The sequence below is a fragment of the Watersipora subatra genome, chromosome 4 (assembly GCF_963576615.1).
Source record: "Watersipora subatra chromosome 4, tzWatSuba1.1, whole genome shotgun sequence".
Lineage (NCBI taxonomy): Eukaryota > Metazoa > Bryozoa > Gymnolaemata > Cheilostomatida > Watersiporidae > Watersipora > Watersipora subatra.
The window spans coordinates 8,009,977-8,028,843 of NC_088711.1; the positions used below are offsets into that span (position 1 = coordinate 8,009,977).

At 38.6% G+C, this 18,867-nt stretch overlaps 1 protein-coding gene across 2 annotated transcripts; it reads right to left on the minus strand.

The window, feature by feature from the left end:
- Nucleotides 1–17: 17 nt before the first annotated feature.
- LOC137392990 (MFS-type transporter SLC18B1-like) lies at nt 18–12,018 on the minus strand. Of its 2 annotated transcripts, XM_068079369.1 has the most exons (11): nt 11,695–12,018; nt 11,293–11,388; nt 9,755–10,000; nt 9,563–9,631; nt 3,376–3,463; nt 2,903–3,051; nt 2,659–2,757; nt 1,674–1,771; nt 1,358–1,459; nt 653–736; nt 18–261 (listed from the first exon to the last, which is right to left on the minus strand). In XM_068079369.1, exons 1-11 carry the CDS (start codon nt 11,920–11,922, stop codon nt 39–41), a joined length of 1,482 nt encoding a protein of 493 aa, XP_067935470.1. In that variant the 5' UTR covers nt 11,923–12,018; the 3' UTR covers nt 18–38. The 2 variants fall into 2 exon arrangements, with proteins under 2 accessions (XP_067935470.1, XP_067935471.1); XM_068079370.1 differs by lacking the exons at nt 11,293–11,388; nt 11,695–12,018 and adding an exon at nt 10,324–10,374.
- Nucleotides 12,019–18,867: the final 6,849 nt, after the last annotated feature.

Sequence of the window (18,867 nt, forward strand, 5' to 3'; positions counted from 1 at the left end):
AATGCAAATAAAATGATATTTTCAAATCTTGATAATGATCAGTTAACAGATTCCGGGTGCAGTAATTGTCTTCTCTCGTCGTTGGATTCTCGGTAAGAGCTGCTAATACAACTATGACATCTTTTGGAGAAAAGTCGATAGAATACACACAAAATTATTATGACTGCGACAGCAAAGCATCCGATTGCATAATAGGTCATTGTTAAGCCAAAACTCCCATGTCTTGTCACTATCCCAGAGAATGTTGGTCCAAAAAAGTCACTATAAACATTAGATAAGGTAATTCTGTTAGGTTGTACAGCATTTGGTGCAGCAAGGGCTGATAAAAATGCACCTTGGCCGCATGTGAAAGAGTGCAAGACAGTTATCCTAAAGATAAATTATATAAGTGAAGAGTTGAAAAAATGATGTAATCCATGTTCGACATCAATAAAGGAAATTTTATCCAGAGGACACACGATTCTTCATGGTAACACGATATTTCAATTGGAGAAGTTTTGCCTTACAAAATATAGCATTCACTGATTCTCATCAGCTTATTTAGTTGGTTTGAACGATAGCCTCCGAATTAGCTAGGTTATTAAGTTTGGTGTTCCGTTAGCAATTTGCTTAGCATGTTCAAACAAATCCTAAACCTGTGATCTTAACATACCCGAAGGAGTAGGCACTGGACCAGAAGCCTGATATCAAAGCTTTGGATGATTCATCCATTCCGCCATTACCCTCTGCATTCTCGCTACATAAATGGTTTATTTAAGATCAACACTGAATGTCCTAGAACCTTTTGCTATTGACATATGTGAACAAAACATCAAGTAAGGCACAGGGAAGAAAAATAGGAAAGCGTTATGCAGCTCGATTAAAATGTGCTAATGTATTAGCAACTCGCAGTCATTGGATTGCTTGTGGCAGGTGTTTTGGCAAGACAATTGTGTTCAGAATTGAGGTTATTTAAAAAAGTGCCATTTCTTTTATAGTAATTATCAGCTATGCTGGCTTGATATAAATTAACAAGATAATAGCAGAATTGGCAACACAATATTGTTATTTTGGCAAAAATCTGCATACCAGAGACGGCATTTTTGTAAGAAAAATATTTTACATACAAGCTTATCTATTGCTATAAATGCCATCAAAAGTCAAATTGTAAAGTTACTTGAAGAAAACTGCTCAAAATATCTTTGAAATTTTAAACAGACATGACTGCAGTGAGATGAATTCATTTTATTATAATAAAAATAACCTAAAAGCTCATCTTCGGTCTGGTAGTGATTAGACGAATTCATTTTATTATGAAAATAACCTAAAAGCTCATCTTCGGTTTGGTAGGGATTAGACAACTAATAGCAACACTTGCCTTTCAGTATCACTGAATGAAAGAAGATCGAGTGAGGGCACGATAGTTAGCCCGAGAGCGATGCCCAAGATACCGAGTGTTAGGAGCAGCAACCACAGAGGTCTAAAATTGATACCGATGTTCAACCTAAACAATTAATTAAATGCTTGCAATAGACAAATAGGCATTTTTACTGCACTGACTGCCGCAATGTACCTAAAGGTTTGGCGTTAAATACTTTCAGTATAAAAAGTAAGTTTGTATATATCTAAAATGAATAGGAAAATGTTGAAATGCGGAGAGCTAGGACATGCATAGCACATAGAGGAATACCTACCTTTCTATTCCAAGCATTGGTGATGGTCCCATGAACAGGAAGTTAACTGTGTGCAATAAAAAGCCAAAGACCATCACATACAAAGAGTTCAAGCAGCTCTGCAACCACATTTTAAAAACAATGAGGAATGTTGGCAACAAGGCTGATGATAAAACATTTACTCTAATAGAAATATATTCATAATAGATGGACCGACTATAAGGATTGTAACTGATCACTCGCTTCAACTTGACAAAGCAATGATAACCAATCACCTGCTTCAACTTGACAGTCATGATAACCAATCACTCGCTTCAACTTGACAAAGCAATGATAACCAACAACTTGCTTCAACTTGACAGCAATGATAATCAATCACGGGTAAAAACTTCATCTACGACTCGATGGGTTAATGCTTATGTCATTATCACTTTTAGTGGGTTTTTGCTGTAGTTTATTCTGCAGTACACTACGGCAATCCATTTAAAAACTCAGTGGCATTGCTGAGCACAACTTTTTTAAACAGAAGGCAATAAATCCCAAATTCAGCCACGAATTCACCTGCCACACTCATCTGATACATAAAACAACTTCAAAGACTGCCTTGTCCTGGTGAACTAATTAGAAATAATATTTTGTAGAAAGGCGTCGAAAGCCTTAGTGTAGGCCGATCATTGTGTTTAGTTATGCACTTATTTTTAGTCTTCAAGTCAATGAAATTAGAATTGTCCCACCCTGTACAGTCTTTATACTTTAACCCTAGAAAGAACTTTTTACTACCAGCTTTACATTTTGAATTTATAAAAAAGCTGCTCTTGTTTGACCTATGAAATGTCAAAGTAATATTGGATATATTGTTTTGCTCAAACTGCCTGGCTATACCATTTTATAACTTGTTTTAAAAACTTAAATTTAGCAAATACCTTCCATCCTATCTATTTTATATTCAAACCGAAATCCGCATCATGTCAGTCACCCGCTAGTACATAAGTTATAGGATACTAACCAACTTATCAAGAGCCTTGCCAACAAGTGGAGCAGTTATGGTGTAGGTGACAGAGAGGATGAGGAAGACAAGAGCGCTGAGATCTTGAGTAAGTCCATACTGTAATCATAAATTGAGTTCCCTTACCAGTTTACCGTTACAAGTATTTGAAAATTAAAAAAACTTTCTCTTATACAGATGCTAATGTTTAGCTTGAGCACCAAGCAGCTGTATGCCCAGCTCAGCCTTATCTCACTCAACTGACCTTTGTTCGTAACTCAGGCTCCAAAATGGTCTCTATGCTTGCCCACAGAGTCCCAATAAAAGCTGTCAACAAAAGAGCCAGCAAGATGTTTAAATTGTGCATCAGCAGCTTGAGTGCTGATTTTGAATTGCCAGTGTCCATAGAACCACCTGCAATAAATTAACTTTGTGTTATTCACCGTGTAAAACAACGCGTTTCACATTTTCAAACTCCATATTTTAATTATGTTAATTTTCTACAAAATATTTTGTGAAAATTAACATGAATTAACAAAAAAACTCTTGCTATTGCTGGGAAAGCGGAAAGCCGTAATTAAATGTGTCAAAATGTGAAAAATGCCAAACATGAAAAGATAATTTGAATTCTTTGTTTTTTTAAATTGCATCTACAATTCAATCTATGAGAAGCATCTTCTTTTACTTAAAGTTTAACAGCACAATAAATATGACTATCTTTATGTACTATTTACTCACCTGCTTCTGGCAACAGAATTCCAATGACAACTGAAGTAACTATTAGCATTCCTCCAACTCCAGTAAAAACCAATAAAAACCCTCCAGCCTAGCCGAATATATACAAAAAAAAGAATTACTATTTTTTCTTTTTAGCATTATAACATTCACTTAATATAAGCTAGCTAGTGTTATCAACTACTGCAGTTGTAAGAGCTGCATGAGTATGGTATGGTAGAAATTGATTTAGAAAAGACAAGTACAGATGTTGAGATTATAAACATTTTAGACAGGTATTAGTACAGACCGGAGAAGCGGAGACAGGTTAGACAGGTGCTAGCTCAGATGGGAGTTAAGTTAGACAGACAGGTACTAATATAGATGGGAGACAGGTTAGACAGGTGCTAGCACGGTTGTGAGACAGGTTAGGCAGGCACTAGTACAAATGAGAGACAGATAAGACAGGTGCTAATACAAATGGGAGTCAGGCTAGACTGGTGCTGGCACAGGTATGGGAGACATTAGACAGGTGCTAGTACAGACGGGAGACACATATGGGAGACAAGCTGGACAGGTGGCCGTACAAATGGGAGACTAGTTAGACAAGAGCTAGTACATATAGAAACAAGTTAGACAGGTGCTAGTACAGGTGAGAGAGGGGCTTGACAGGTGCTACAGTAGCACAGATGAGAGACAAGTTAGACAGGTACTAGTACATACGTATATGTGACATTTCAGACGGGCACTCATACAGAAAGAGACAGATTAGACAGGTGGTAGCACACATATGAGACACATTAGAAAGGTGCGAGTATAAATAGAAGACAGGTTAGAGAGGTGTTAGGACAGGATCAGTGACCAGTTAGACAGGTGCTGGTACAGATCAGTGACCAGTTAGACAGGTGCTAGTTGAGATGGGTGACTGGTTAGCTAAATCCTACTACAAATTCTCCCGATAGCTCAAAGTTCAAACGGATGACAATACTAACAAGTTACAGACCCCAATCGAAGTGGAAAAGTTCAAACAGTTGCCATTCTATAGAATCTATATATAAATTATATACATTCTTATGGAAAGAAATTTAGAATGACAAAGAATAATTTTCCGCCAGTTAATGGAGCAGTGATTGTTTCGTGCTAGAAGTGTGTGGATTATTTTTAGAGATAGAAATAAACCTCCGTGTGAAGAAGCGTCAAGCTTAGCACTGCCAAAAACTCCAGCATGCGATTTTAATTTGTAATTAGTAGTTTACAGGTAAACGATAAAAAACAATAGTATGAGGGACATTATTGCCGAGCAGTTACACAGACATTATAGTGAGTATTGCAGATGAGTAATATACTAGCGATTATGATTAAGTATGGTTGTAACTAGATGCACTCAACATTCCCTCTGCCATTAAGAGCTAATGCTAGTTCGTTACATGGTCTTGCAACTACTGCGGGGGCTTTATGATACGCTGAGAACGTCTGGTCGCTGTGCGGTTATCATCGGTATGCGAGTCCGGCATTTCATCGGTACGGTCAGCAACCGGCTCGCTGTTGAGGAGTGTCTGGTTCTGTGCGGGGGCTGATGGTGCCGACACTAGCGGGCGGATATCCTTCCTATTCCTGCGTATGATGTCATCATTCACACGCCGAGAGTATGATCGGTCACTGAATTGTCTTTCAATGACACTTTTCCTCCATTGGCGATGGTGACTCCGCCAGTCTCGGACTAGTACCGGCTGTCCTTGGTGAAGTGGCAGTAGATCATGAGCCGATCTGTCATGCTTCTGCTGATCTTTCCACTTCTTTAATCGTTTCTCTTCCCATGCTAACTGTTGGGGCGACTCTTTAGTTGGTTCTGGCAGCACTGATCTCGTCGTTTGTCTCATGAGTTGCTGTATTGGACTCGTGTGTCCTGCCTCTTTAGGGGTGTTCCTGTATTCAAGCAGTGCAAGCTCGGATTCACAGCAACTGTGTAGGATTCGCTTTGCTATCTTCACTGCAGGCTCAGCCTTGCCATTAGACTGTGCATAGTGCAACGAGCTGGTGATGTGGGGGATATCCCAATTCTGGCTGAACGTCGCAAACTGGTGCGATGTAAACTGCAATCCATTGTCAGTCATGACTAGCTTGGGTATTCCCAGACGGCCAAAGCATTTCTTTAGTGTGTTTATTACCGGTAGTGTTGACTGATTGACAAGTCGCTTGTACTCAAGGTAGTCGGTGATGTAGCTAACAATGACTAGATAGTGGCTTTCCTGGGCTTTAAACAAATCCACTCCCACTTTCGTCCAGGGCTCTTTGGGTACATCATGACTCTGAAGTGTCTCTCTTTGTCGGGCAGGTGCAACTCGCTGACATTCAGGGCAGCTGTTGATGTGTCCCGTGATGTCAGTTGTCATTTTGTTCCAAAACACTGTGCGGCGAGCTCGACGGAGAGTTGAGTTAATACCGTTATGAGCCGTGTGCATTAGCCTCAGTAGTTTTTTGGCATACTCTTGGGAATAATGACTCTCAAGCCCTTGTAAATCACGCCTTTCACAATAGCAAGCTCGTCTCTGGCATGTTTGTACTCTTTGTAAGCCCGAGAAGGTGCTCCGCTCCAACGAGTGTGGATGAGGCGAGCCAAATCTTGCAGTTCGGGATCTTTGACTGTGGCAATTCAAATCTCTTTCATCAGGCGGCTCTGCAGCAGCACGTCCTGCGTGTCTTCGCTGCATAAAAACAGGTGCTCCAGCGGCTGTTGGTATAAATGCAAGTCGAAGTCGGAGTCACGGGAAAGTAAATCCGCAGTGTGCTGTTCTGAGCCCTTCTGCCAGATAAATTTTATGTTTGGGTACCTCTGTAGGGGTAGTAGCTTGCTTGTAGCCTTCGAGCAACCTTATGGATTGACTTCTTAAAGATAGCTATGAGCGGTTCGTGGTCGGTGTGAATCGTCACATCTCGGTGTCCGAATATGAACTGATCAAAGTGCTCGGCTGCAAACACAATAGCTAGACACTCTAGTTCCAAAGGCACATAGTTTTGTTCACAGGGTGTGAGGCTCCTGTATGCGTAGGCTACAGGCTTGCCTTCTTGCAGCAAAGCTGTACCAATGCCTGCCGTTGAGGCAATGGTTTGGACCACCACAAGCTGTGTTAGGTCATAAGTACTGTAAGGTGTCCGACTGAGTGAGTAGAGTTTTGAGTTTGTCAAATACTTTGGCTTGGTCTGACTCCCATTCAAACATCTGTTCCTGTTTGAGTATTGTTAATGAACTTCAATATGTATGCGACATGTCCAAGAAACCGTTTGACTCCTTGCTGGCACCGTGGGAGTTCCATCTGTAGGATAGATCGTATTTTGCCAGGGTCAGGTTTGACACCTTCTGAGGTCAATAGGTGTCCAATGTATGGTAGTCGGTCCTGCAGAAATTTGCATTTATCCTTGTTAAGTCACAGTCCAATTTCCTTTGCTTGTTTGAACAGCGTGGTGAGATTGTCATAATGCTGTTGGCGAGTCGTACCATAGACTAGTAAGTCGTCGGCGACTACCGTCACTCCAGTTAGGCATGTGAGCCCTTCGGTCAGTTTTTTCTGAAACTCTTCGGGTGCTGACGCAATGCCAAAGGGCATGCGGAGATATTTGTATATGCCTATCAGTGTCCAGAATGTGGTTAGTTCAGTTGAGGCTGGGAACAGTGCTACTTGGTAGAACCCTTTTTTGGCATCACATAACGAGAAATATTTGGCTTTGTGGAGTTCAGGCAGCACGTCGTCCAGTGTAGGCAACATTGTGTGGTTGCGTCGAATTGCCTTGTTGAGGTTTTGTGGGTCAATACAGACTCTGATTTTTCCATTTGGTTTTTGGACAGGCTGTGAATGGCTGGCTGATCCAGTCTGTCGGTCCATTCACCCTCACAATGATACCTCAGTTCTCAGGTGTCTTGATTTCCTTGATCAAATCTTCTTTCATAGAGAGGAGAACTTTACGCGGCCAAACTTGTATGGGATGGCTGCTCTCTTCCAGGTCAATTCTATATTCTCCTGGAAGTTGTCTCAGTCCAGTAAAGATGTCACTAAAGTCAGTTAGTAGCTTGTCGATGCTCTTGTCAGCTGCTGATATTGTGTGTATCTGTTCATCCAGCTGAAAAAATTTCATTTCTTGGCAGGTACTTCATGAGAGCAGATTGTGTTGTGGGGTGTCTATGACCAGAAACTTACAAACAGTGTAGGTTTTGTCGTTTCCCACTACTGCTAACTGCATCCAACCTCGGGGAGTGCATCTGCTTTGGTCATTCAAGGTAAGGGTCGTCTTAGTAGATGTCAGTTTTGGGCGTCCTAGCCTGTCATAGTCTCGTGTGTTGAGAGTGTTTTAAGTTGCAGCCGTGTCTAGCTGAAACTCTATCTCTTGTTTCTGGTCACCTTTAGCTAGCACTGTTGCAGTAGCAAGCAATTTTCGATCTCTTACTTCTGTGTTTATGTAGTTAACATGCTCAGTGCTTGCTTCATCGTCACTTGGCGAGTAGTTCCAAGAGACTTGATTTGCAGTTTCCATGGTTTTTGGTCTGCGTTTGGCCCTGCGCACAGCAGCAAAGTGGTTAAACTTGTTGCAATTTTTACATTGGCACCCACATGCTGGGCATGATCACGGAGGAAGGTGTTTTCCAAAGTTTCTGCAAGTCAGGTCTGAGTTAGTTTGGGTCTTAGGGCCAGTTAGTCTCACCAAAGTCTTGTAAGGGGCTTTGTGGTTGATGGCACTGGCTTCCTCATCTCTGGTCTGTCCAGTCATAGTTTGGTAGTCCTTGGTGGTAATCTCTTCTTGTCTACATAATTCGATTGCTCTGGCTAGGTCGACGTCCAATTGCTCAAACAGTCTCTTGCGAGTTCTGTCTTCATCTATTTCAAGGATTAGGGTCTGTAGTACCATTCTGTCATACATGGTGTTAAATTCACATAAACTAGCAATGCTGTGTAGGTCTGTGATGAATTCATCAAATGTTCTGTTCCTCTGTTTGCACATGAGTAGTGCGTGTGTTTTGGCTATCACATTGACACACGGTTTGCAGTATCTGTCAAACTGTTCAATTATTTTGTCATAGTCAACCTTGTCCGTGTCAGCAGTCCAGGTAAAAATGCCATATATTTGTATTCCTCGTCTGCCTATTGTTCTCAGTAGTAGGGCATCTTTAACTTTAGCCTCTGCGTCGTCTTTGGATGTAACTACTAAAAATAATTCGAAGTCTCTTTTAAAGGTTTTCCATTGATCGGGTAAATCAAGGCCATCGGCGATTGGTTTAGGTCCTAAGAACTGTTTCATGTTTGGTTGATTTATTTCTATTAGTTCCTCACTCGGGGCACCATGTTTCGTGCTAGAAGTGTGTGGATTATTTTGAGAAATAAAAATAAACGTCAGTGTGAAGAAGCGTCAAGCTTAGCACTGCCAGAAACTCCAGCGTGCGATTTTGATTTGTAATTAGTAGTTTACAGGTAAACGATAAAAACAATAGTATGAGTGACATTATTGCAGAGCGGTTACACAGACAATATAGTGAGTATTGCATATGAGTAATATACTAGCGAGTATGATTAAGTATGGTTGTAACTAGATGCACTCAACAGTGATGAATGAAGGACTAACTCTAAAAGTCTTCAATCTTTTGTGGTATTTTTTGTCTACAAGTTTACCAGTCTCAGACTTTGGAATCATCTGAATACAGAAGCATAAAACCGTCAGTGATCAGAAAAGTCAAAAGATATTTACATATACAGTTTAGTTCTAATACCTTAATAATCAAATTAAAAAGTAGAGAGCGTTCTCTTTAAAAACAAAACTTTACAGCAAATTACAAAACAGACACACACAAACTTAAAGTCACCTTGATTGCAAAAAGCATCCTTGTTTTCTGTGTAACCTCACAATATGAACAGGTGTTATCTAAATAAGTCCCAGTTTGGATATAAAAAGAAAAGCCTGTCAGTAGCCAGACTATAACAGTCTGGCCTATAGAAAAAAAGTGCTCAGAATCCAACATGTAAACAAATAAAATTTGTTCTATTTACTAGGTTGAAAGCCCAAAAATATTCCTAATCTTCTGCGTATGACTCACTAACCTAGGAGACAAGAAAAGAAGATAGAGAGTAGAGAACTACATTTGGTCTTAAACAGTAGACAAATGGTTATCTCTACTTATCAGTATCTGCACCAAATTTTTAAAACATGCAAACAAAAGTGCGCCTACCTTGTACAGGCCGCTGCCAAAAGCAGGCCCACTCATAAATCCTAAGCCAGCAACAGTCTCCGAGTAGCTCTAAAATTAATTAGCCAATTCAAGTGCACCGGCAGCCTAAAATACTCAAATCAATCAAATCTATCGGAAGATCAGCAAAAATCTATTGGTAGTTAATTGGCTACGGAGTACATGGTTACTCACCAGAATAGTGGTTGTCTGCTCAGTGAAAGATATAGTTAGACAGGTCATTGCTGCAGTAAACACAGCAGATGAACCCATAGCCTGGGAGATCCTTAGAATTATAGCGAGAATAAGGTAAACTGTATCGACCTGTTTATCTGATGGGTCTGGTACGGGCATGAGTGCTAGAAGCCCGAATAGTACTGTAGAGCCTCCGCAAAAGAATATACCGGACACCAAAATTGTTTTTAGTGACACAGTGCCTATCTGTAAAAGACAAAGGGCGTATTGGTTGTTCAAGTTTGATAATACAAAATAGTGAAAAAGTTTGGTCGATACTTGAGAATGTGCTAAGCTCACTTCATAAAGCTAGGCCTCTATACGCTGGAGCCAAATATTTGCTTCATTTTTCACCATTCAATGCAAAATTCAAGCAAACATATGTTTTATTTTACACCCACATTTAATATTCAAAATTTGCTGAAGACCAAAGATGAAAAAAGGTCTGTTGTGAAAGTGTAGAGGCTGGCGGTAAAAATAATAAATAAAATATACAATAATACAAAGCATGAAGAAAACTAAAATAATACCCAAGTTAGAGCAGGTTACGCTGCATTTCTCTACTCAACTCCATCACCAACTCTATCTACTATAGGGTCTCCTTCATCACCAACTCTATCTACTATAGGGTCTCCTTCATCTCCAACTCTATCTACTATAGGGTCTCCTTCATCCCAACTCTATCTACTATAGGGTCTCCTTCATCACCAACTCTATCTACTATAGGGTCTCCTTCATCTCCAACTCTATCTACTATAGGGTCTCCTTCATCCCAACTCTATCTACTATAGGGTCTCCTTCATCACCAACTCTATCTACTATAGGGTCTCCTCCATCACCAATTCTATCTACTATAGGGTCTCCTTCATCACCAACTCTATCTACTATAGGGTCTCCTCCATCACCAACTCTATCTACTAAAGGGTCTCCTTCATCACCAACTCTATCTACTATAGGGTCTCCTTCATCGCCAAAGGCTACATCTCCATTTACTCGCTTCTACAGTAAAATCCACTTTTAAATCTATTAAGTTTATATTGATTGTATATTAGTTTAATAATTTTATTGCTATATGTTATTAGCCTACATGCAGTATTCATTAACGAACTATCATAGGCTTTTTTGCTGTCAAATGAATTGAGCGAATTACAGGGTATTTCTACATGAGTAGCCTAATAGACCCACCATTCTGCAGCCATAGCATATGAATCAGGACCCGGATAAATTAAATTTCAATGCATGTGATTATAAACAAACCATTGTGTCGAGTTATTGACATTGATAATTAGATAAAATGAGTGAACGATCTATTATCTAGCGAGAAAGTAACCCAAAGATGTCCGATTGTCAACAAGTCTTCACCCTTATCTCGCTTTGGTAGGCGGCAATTAATGTCATTCCCTGATTGGAAGATCAATCGCTGAACCTTTTAAAAATTCAGTTAAGCTTTATAAATCCTCAAATTCTTAAAAATGCTGGTAATGATAAAAGATGCTTACCAGCTTTCCAAATAGAGGGCATAGTAAAAGTTGTGTTAGCGGCAGCAATCCCAGTATCCATCCAGTTATATCTGAGTGAATGTTATGAGTTTCATTCTATAACAGCAGGGAAAGGCAATAAGTTCTCAAATCGGTACCACTGATGCACGAGGGTAATATCAACTTTTTCTATTAGCATATTAAGTAAAAAGAAATGAATGTCAACCACATCTTCAGTCAATGTAACTGTTGAAGGAGAACATCCATTTTCATGTAGGTTCTTATGATTTATGCCTTTGAAGTTAACACAGTTATATAATGAGACCTAATAAACAGATGTTCACAAACATGACTGGATTTTATATAAAAACACTAAAGAATGTAAAACTTTTATAACAATCATAGGCTCAAAATAATACTCACTAGCTTTGGTAGAAACGGAGCAGGCAGCGATGCGCAGACGTTGATGAAATATTGAGTTGTCAAGCAAAGAATTAAGGATATCTTCTGCTTCTTTGTGTATGATCTGTTCTTGTTTATTTTTTCTTGCCCGCTTTCATTTTCTCCAGTGGATTGTAAGCCAGAATCTGAGCTGGCTTTTCCACCAGAAGCACTCTCGCTTAAGTTGTTATTATTATTATTATTAGCCATTCTAGCGTTTATTGAAAGTCAATAGAATATTGCTGAACATCGCGATGGTTAACTGTGTCACCAAATAACGTCTACCTAACACCCAGTAGCGATGTATGTTGTTGTGCAATTGATGCACGTGTGGATTATCAGTTGGGCTGATAAAGATGGATCCTGCATCACATGATAACTAATCAGAGTTCATTCAAGAGACAAGATACAAATTCCTCATTGTGCGCTCAAATTGAATAATGACAACATGCACAAATCCTAATAATAGTATTAAGATGGTAGCTTTTTGTATGTTTGACACTCATGAAAAAATAATATTGCTTCCTGTTTAACATTTTATACTACTAGCACATTAATAACAAACGTTGAACAGTTCAAAACTTAGATATTTGTTACTCCCATGAGACAGTTGGTGAAAGAATTGAATGATTCGGCCACTACTCACAGCAGGTACCATTGATGCTACTTGAGACAATTTTATTGGCTATCAGCTAGTTGACGATCTTCTCGCCAAGTCCACAACAAGTTGAGGATACCTTATCTATCTAGTAGCAATGACAGTAATGTATAGATGGCATCAGAAGAGTCCTGTTTCCAAGACTTATTATGCATATGTAAAGCCTTGCACCTGGTACACCTAGTATTGTAAACGTGCACAGCTTTTGGCTCTTGTGCAATTACGAATACTATTTTTTTCGTCTTGAGATTGCGCAGACGTTCCAACCACTTCTCACACAGAACAAGCTAGTAAAATCTGCAGCTGAAGGTTTAAATGACTGAACTACCAAAGCAAATGAGATAACATTCAGGGTTAACTTTCTGAGAATACTATGAATGAAACATCTAAGCAAAACATTTCTGAAATGAAATGAACTAAACTAAACGTAGAACTGTGTCAGCTCAGTTTGTTACTCAAATTATGACACACTGACAGTCCGGTGCACCGTGAAAGACTGTCATGCGTGATGAATGTATGCACACTTATTTGTAGATGTGGAAAGGCTGTTGACCGGCTGATGGTAGGGTGCATTGCTGAGAAGCCAAATATTCCAATTCGCCGAAGCCTTCTGTCAACGTCGTTTTCTGTGTGGTAGAAACCTTTTTCTCTCAATTTCTTAACAAGGCTTCAAACTGAAGGACCGACAGACATGGCTATTATTATAGTACAGACTAGTAGGTGACTATGCACTATATATATATATACTAGCTGTACTACTCGACGTTGCCTGGGTAATAAAAAAGTCTTTGGACAGAAAATTGATTTGTCTTTAACATATAACAACATTTGCCATTCTAACTTTCAAACTACATATCATGAGAAAAGTGTTTTGTGTAGTTGAAATAAATTAAAAGAGAAAATAAAAACAAATGTAGAGGTTTTCAAACTTTGTCAAACAACTGTAACTTTTAAATTTCATACCGTGAGGAAAATGTTTTGTGTAGGTCAAATGAAGTAGACAAAATAAAACAACTATTAAAGGGTTTAGATGTAAATGTGAAATAATTGGCAAGTAACAGCTAAATTAAGTCTGTTTTGCTACGATTATAATAAAAGATGATTCGGTAATGATACAATTAATACGAATTGAGAAAACAAAATAAAACTCTTGATTATGTTGAATTAAGAATAACAGTTCTTGTATAGGAGTGTGTGTGTGTGCGCGCATGCGTGCGTGTTTGTTTGTTTATCTGCATTATCTGCGTGTTTCATAGAGTTAATAGAATTTATAGAGTTCCAAATAATACATCATTTAGCGTGTGTATACGCTGTACGCATACGCTGTACGGTATATGGTATATGATAATGTCTTTGATCAATATGCCTTGTATAGCTCAGTGGTAGAGCATGTGGATTTAATACTTGCAGTTGCAATCTGTGAGAGTTCCAATCACATCAGAATGTGAACTTTTAATTCCAAGATTTTAAAGCAATAGTTGGACAAACACACAGACAAACTTTGAGAAATATATAAATAATAGAAAATAGCTAGAAAGCTATATCTAGCTTTTTCATATTAGCTAGAAAGCCAGTAGAGAGCATACCAGGGTATTAGGTGGATGAGAGCACTGTTTACTAGTTACTAGCACTGAACAGTGCTAGTAAACAGTGCTACAGAGTAACAGTAAACCACTAGCACTGTTTGCTAATGGTTTAGATATCCTGATCTGCAGTCAACAAGTTGGGTTTAATTCCCAAAAAGGCCAGGGATGGTGCCAGGAATGACCTCCTACTTTAAATTGCTCTCAGCAACTGGGTCTCCACTCGAGGCTTTCTTGCCACTGGACTCAGACATGTCCAGCCAAAATCACAGAGCTGTTAGTTGTCAAACAACACTGTTAAAAACACGCACAACCTCTGCTTGCAATAAGCTCAAGACATCAAGCCGAAACCAAACTTGATGTCTATTTCATGATACTTGATCGCAAAGGGATTTCTCACAAAGAAAGCTATTCACAGAACATAAATAGGGCGTTGACAGCTTTCTCAGTTGAATGTAATGGCCTTTTTAGCATCAGTGAAATGTAAGCTTGTTGATAGACTTGCAAGTTATTTACGTCTTTTAAGCCCAGAAGCCAGCCAATAATTAGAAACTCAGTATTGCTAGGATACTTAAGAGGGACAGTGAACAGTTGACAGTGAACAGTTGACAGTGACAGTCTGATGAAACAGCAAATCACTCAACTTAAACAGTTACGTAGCACATTATTATCAAGCAGTTATTATCTTGTTAGGCACATTTGGACAATTATAAATTACCTAGTTCTTAAATTTGTGATATAGCAAGTTTTATCATATAAAAATGCATGTGCTGTGTTTAATGCAATCGGTTCAACCTACATAAATATTTTGCTCTTTAAAGAGAAGAAATGCCTCATGTGCACCCTTCAGCCAGAGATTCGTATTCCTAAAATTTTAATAGCACTCTTAAAGAGTAATCACTCCGCATGATAGGGATGATGAACATTATAACAAGGGACAACTATTAATAACCTATTGTTTAGCATTGATACAAAAGAGGTCATAGCAGACACTGTGTGATGGTTATAGCTAAATATGTCAATATTCGGTGACTAATAGACAAAACTCAATAGACTCGAATAGACTTGCTAGTAATGATCTGTACATGTTTATTATAAAGCACTGAGAGCCGGAAACATGACCTGAACAGCAATAGACACCATCAATCTCTGTGTAGTATTTCTAGAGACAGTATTGCCAGCTTCCTTTTTACAATAATACATCCAGATACAGAAATAAACCCAAGAAATAGGTTTATAACCATCACCACAAACTAAGAATTTTTTATGTGTTTATAACCATTACATGAAAGTCTATTGGGGGCACAGAAGACTGAGTTTTGTAGTTTTGGCAACGTATGAGGTGTGCAGGATGTCATAGATCCGCTTGGTTTATCTTAGGATGCATTTTGATTGCAGCGTGGTGCTGCTTGATGGATGGGAGCAGACTTTCATCTATCGCAATGAAAAAAGGCTTTGCTTTGGTACTGCTGCAGATTGAGGCTAACATGGAATTTGTGTGTCCTTCTGACATACACGATAGGTGTAGGCAACTTCTATGTGAGTTCAAACCTTTTTCCCATGACAGCCTGCTGACTGCAGTGCTGACCTAGCTGACTGTGTAAGGCAGCGTGACTGTCAAGACTGTGTGGCAATTCACACTAGCCTACCCTGTCAAACCAGACTCTCTCAATCAGATAACCAAGGGAACAACCTCAATAGGAGGATAAAGAATTTAATTATGTACGGTTATAACCAAATATTATTACTAGTATTCGCTTCTTCTCAGTTGGATAAACTACCAACAAGGCTTTATGGTGCTCCACTATTTAATAAAATTATATAGAGGAGCACTGCTTCTGGTGAGCAAGTGCAGAGTACTTCATTAACGAGATTTCCTATAGAAGAGAGGCCTAGAGGAAAGGCAACAAAGATACGGCTTGAAGGTTCACACTGTGTGAAGATGGTTGTAAAATAGTCATTTATACTCATTAGATACGCTAGCACTAACACAGGTCAAGGGTACAAGTGAAGTTTTGTTATAGTTATGTTATAGTTATGTTATAATTACGTTATATTTATCTTATAGTTGCGTTTTAGTTACCTTATAGTTAGGTTATAGTTACGTTATAGTTATGTTATAGTTACGTTATAGTTATGTTATAGTTTGACATGTAGCTACTATCTACTCCACAAACTAAACAAGTTAATGCTCTGGGCCATGGATTGTTATCAGGTCATTATATATTGTTCATGATTGTAAATAGTCTAATCGAAGCAGTGTAAAGTTGTGAGAATTCTTGTGTCAACCTTTTGTGAATCTTACTTGTGGTGACATCAGCTAGCAGAAAAAACTACCGACACATAAAAGGGTTCGCGTGTTAAAACTGCCACAACACAATATTAGCCTGTATCTTCCCATTGTGGAGACTGTTTGAACAGTACATTCTGTCTTTAACCTGAAGATGTTGCAAAAAGTTAATGTTGCGATGAAATCATTATTGTTTCAACTTAGCAGACATGCACTGCAGACTGTCAGTAAAAATTAGCAGCTCCCGTACGTTGTTTCTTAGCATTGAACTACAGTATGTATCCAAAAAGTCACTTCAGGACTGTTGATGTCTACAATAATTAACAACAGTTGACAAGTAATAATTACATATTTGTAAACTAGCGATTTAAAAATGGTGGAATAACTCTCCATCTCATCAATAATGGCTACCTATTGACACAGCGGTGTCATAAAAGGTTGCAGCAACTCACCATCTCACCATATCAAATCACCCCCATACTGTCTCAATAAAACTGTGCTGTCAATTACCTAGTTTTTCCTCAATCACCACCTCACAAAGTAAACAAATCAATATTGTGATAGATTAGTCTCTATGTACAACTATTTCATAAATATCCTTTTCTATTTTTGTACTTTTATTATTTGCTAACTCATTATAGCTTATCTAGCTTTGCTTGCAGCCGTGTACACTGTGTTGACCTGTCATTTGTGTTATTGTGTACTAATACATATCAATTACCTACCTTCACACTGACTTTTAAACTATGAATGCCTATTGCAATGTAAATTTTCCCTTTTAATCGCAAGGCTCAATGAGGCACCTCACGAGTACCTGGCTGTCTAGTCCGAAGATTCAGACTGCCAGCCGAAGGCAGTCCATTCTGGGCAACCCTCTATCAGCCAAAGAAGACAGCATTTCTAGATTGCCCCTGGAAGAGCATCACCATTTCCGCCTGAGTTGAGATCACCATCTCTCCGTACCATTTGGATTTTAGTTTGCAGCAGGTGATCATTGCAGTATCGATTGCAGTTATAGATTCAGATAGATCTATAACTGAATCTAAGCCTTCAGCTATAAATATACAATGTAATAACTGAATGGCTTTCAGTTATTTGTGAACCGAAGCTCAAATTGACCAGTTCCCTCTTGCTTTGCTTTTACTTCTTAGAATAAGGAGTTGGCTTTTTGCAGACTTGTTAAACTATAAGGATTGGTGAAGGGGTAGATCATAAGTGACTACATTGAATGGATTACTCATTTGAATATCAAGCTCATTTATTCATGGGTATCGACACTAGCGGTGAAAACTTGCGAATTCAGACATCTAATGAGTGCTTCATATTTTAGCTTGTCGCTTTGTCAAGCTTGGTTTGCGAATTCTGAGAAAATGTAACTTAAAATTAAATTCGAAAGCAAGCAGTTTGACTCGTAATCAAAACTTGGCTGTTTTAAGATAATATAACACCAAATCACTTAAAACAAATACACAAAAAATACCCATTATATAGATTGATATATACCCATTACAAGATTGATTTTGATGAATGTCAGGGACAACAGATTATGCTCTTGTCTGATGCGTTCCATGTGCTTCTCTGTGCATTTGTTGCAAGACTGATGCTAGTAATAGCTTTTCGCAATGCTTTGATATTTTGTCTTCAGTCCGCTTCAATCTTTATTTGGCTAATACTAAGCCTATCTTGATTTGGTTTGTGAGGCTATTAGCATTAGATCTTGCTCCTTAAGTAACAGGGCCTAGATGTCTGCTCAGCATAAGCATGGCTTAGATGACTAGTAAACTAGTGGAAGGCAGTGGCTAAGCTGTGTGCTTTGGTTGCTACAGGAAAGAACAGCGAGTTTGCCTGATGCGGTCAAATCTCAACTTATGATCACCTACATGAGATTTTTAACATGTAACCTAGAATGAGAGCAAATATTTGTCTCAACACACAAAGCAATTTTTAACATTTTTAACAAGTCAAAAGTTTTCTGAAACATGGCAATTTTGTACGCAGTTATCCTTCACATAATTTGGTGAAAGTTTGGTCATCATTCAAATTATTTTAAACAGTGCTTCATACCTTTCTTTCTAAACATTAAAATGAGAGGATAATCAAAGGCAAATTACCTTGCGTTTTGCCTATACAGCAACTATACCAACTAAGAATGTCTTTTAGCCTTCACACAATTTAAATCTCAAACTAACTTGTCAACACATTATAATACTCATCATTCCTTACCCTAGGACACTTATGTATTCGCCTCATCTAACTTTCGCGGAGTCATCCTTTCGTGAAAATTTAATGAGCGAAACAAAACTATCATAACGAACAAGCGAAAACGCGGAATTAAATAGCTTTGTTCATTGATAGTCCAAGAAACAAATGGCAGCAAGCGATCAAATTGCATTATCGATCTTGACCACACAATTCTACCTGCGGTTTACAATTACAAACTAGTCCCAAATTGAAAAAAATTTTCTTACCGGCAAACTGAACCTGAGGAATCCAATTATGTTTGTTCCGTTGCATTCATTTTCACATCACTATATTTTCGCACTCGTCAGAGCTGCGAAATTAAGTTGCATCGAAATTTTACTCTGTATGCTACTCACGAAACTAAATACTAGCGAAATAAAAGT

Bases quoted from the DNA above. Each gene is read 5' to 3' on its own strand.
- LOC137392990 (XM_068079369.1), bottom strand. From the start codon at position 11,922: ATGGCTAATAATAATAATAATAACAACTTAAGCGAGAGTGCTTCTGGT. The intron at 9,632-9,754 runs GTGAGTAACCAT...AATTAATTTTAG, and splicing joins AGCAGACAACCACTATTCTG to AGCTACTCGGAGACTGTTGC. The intron at 3,052-3,375 runs GTGAGTAAATAG...AATTTATTGCAG, and splicing joins AATTCTGTTGCCAGAAGCAG to GTGGTTCTATGGACACTGGC.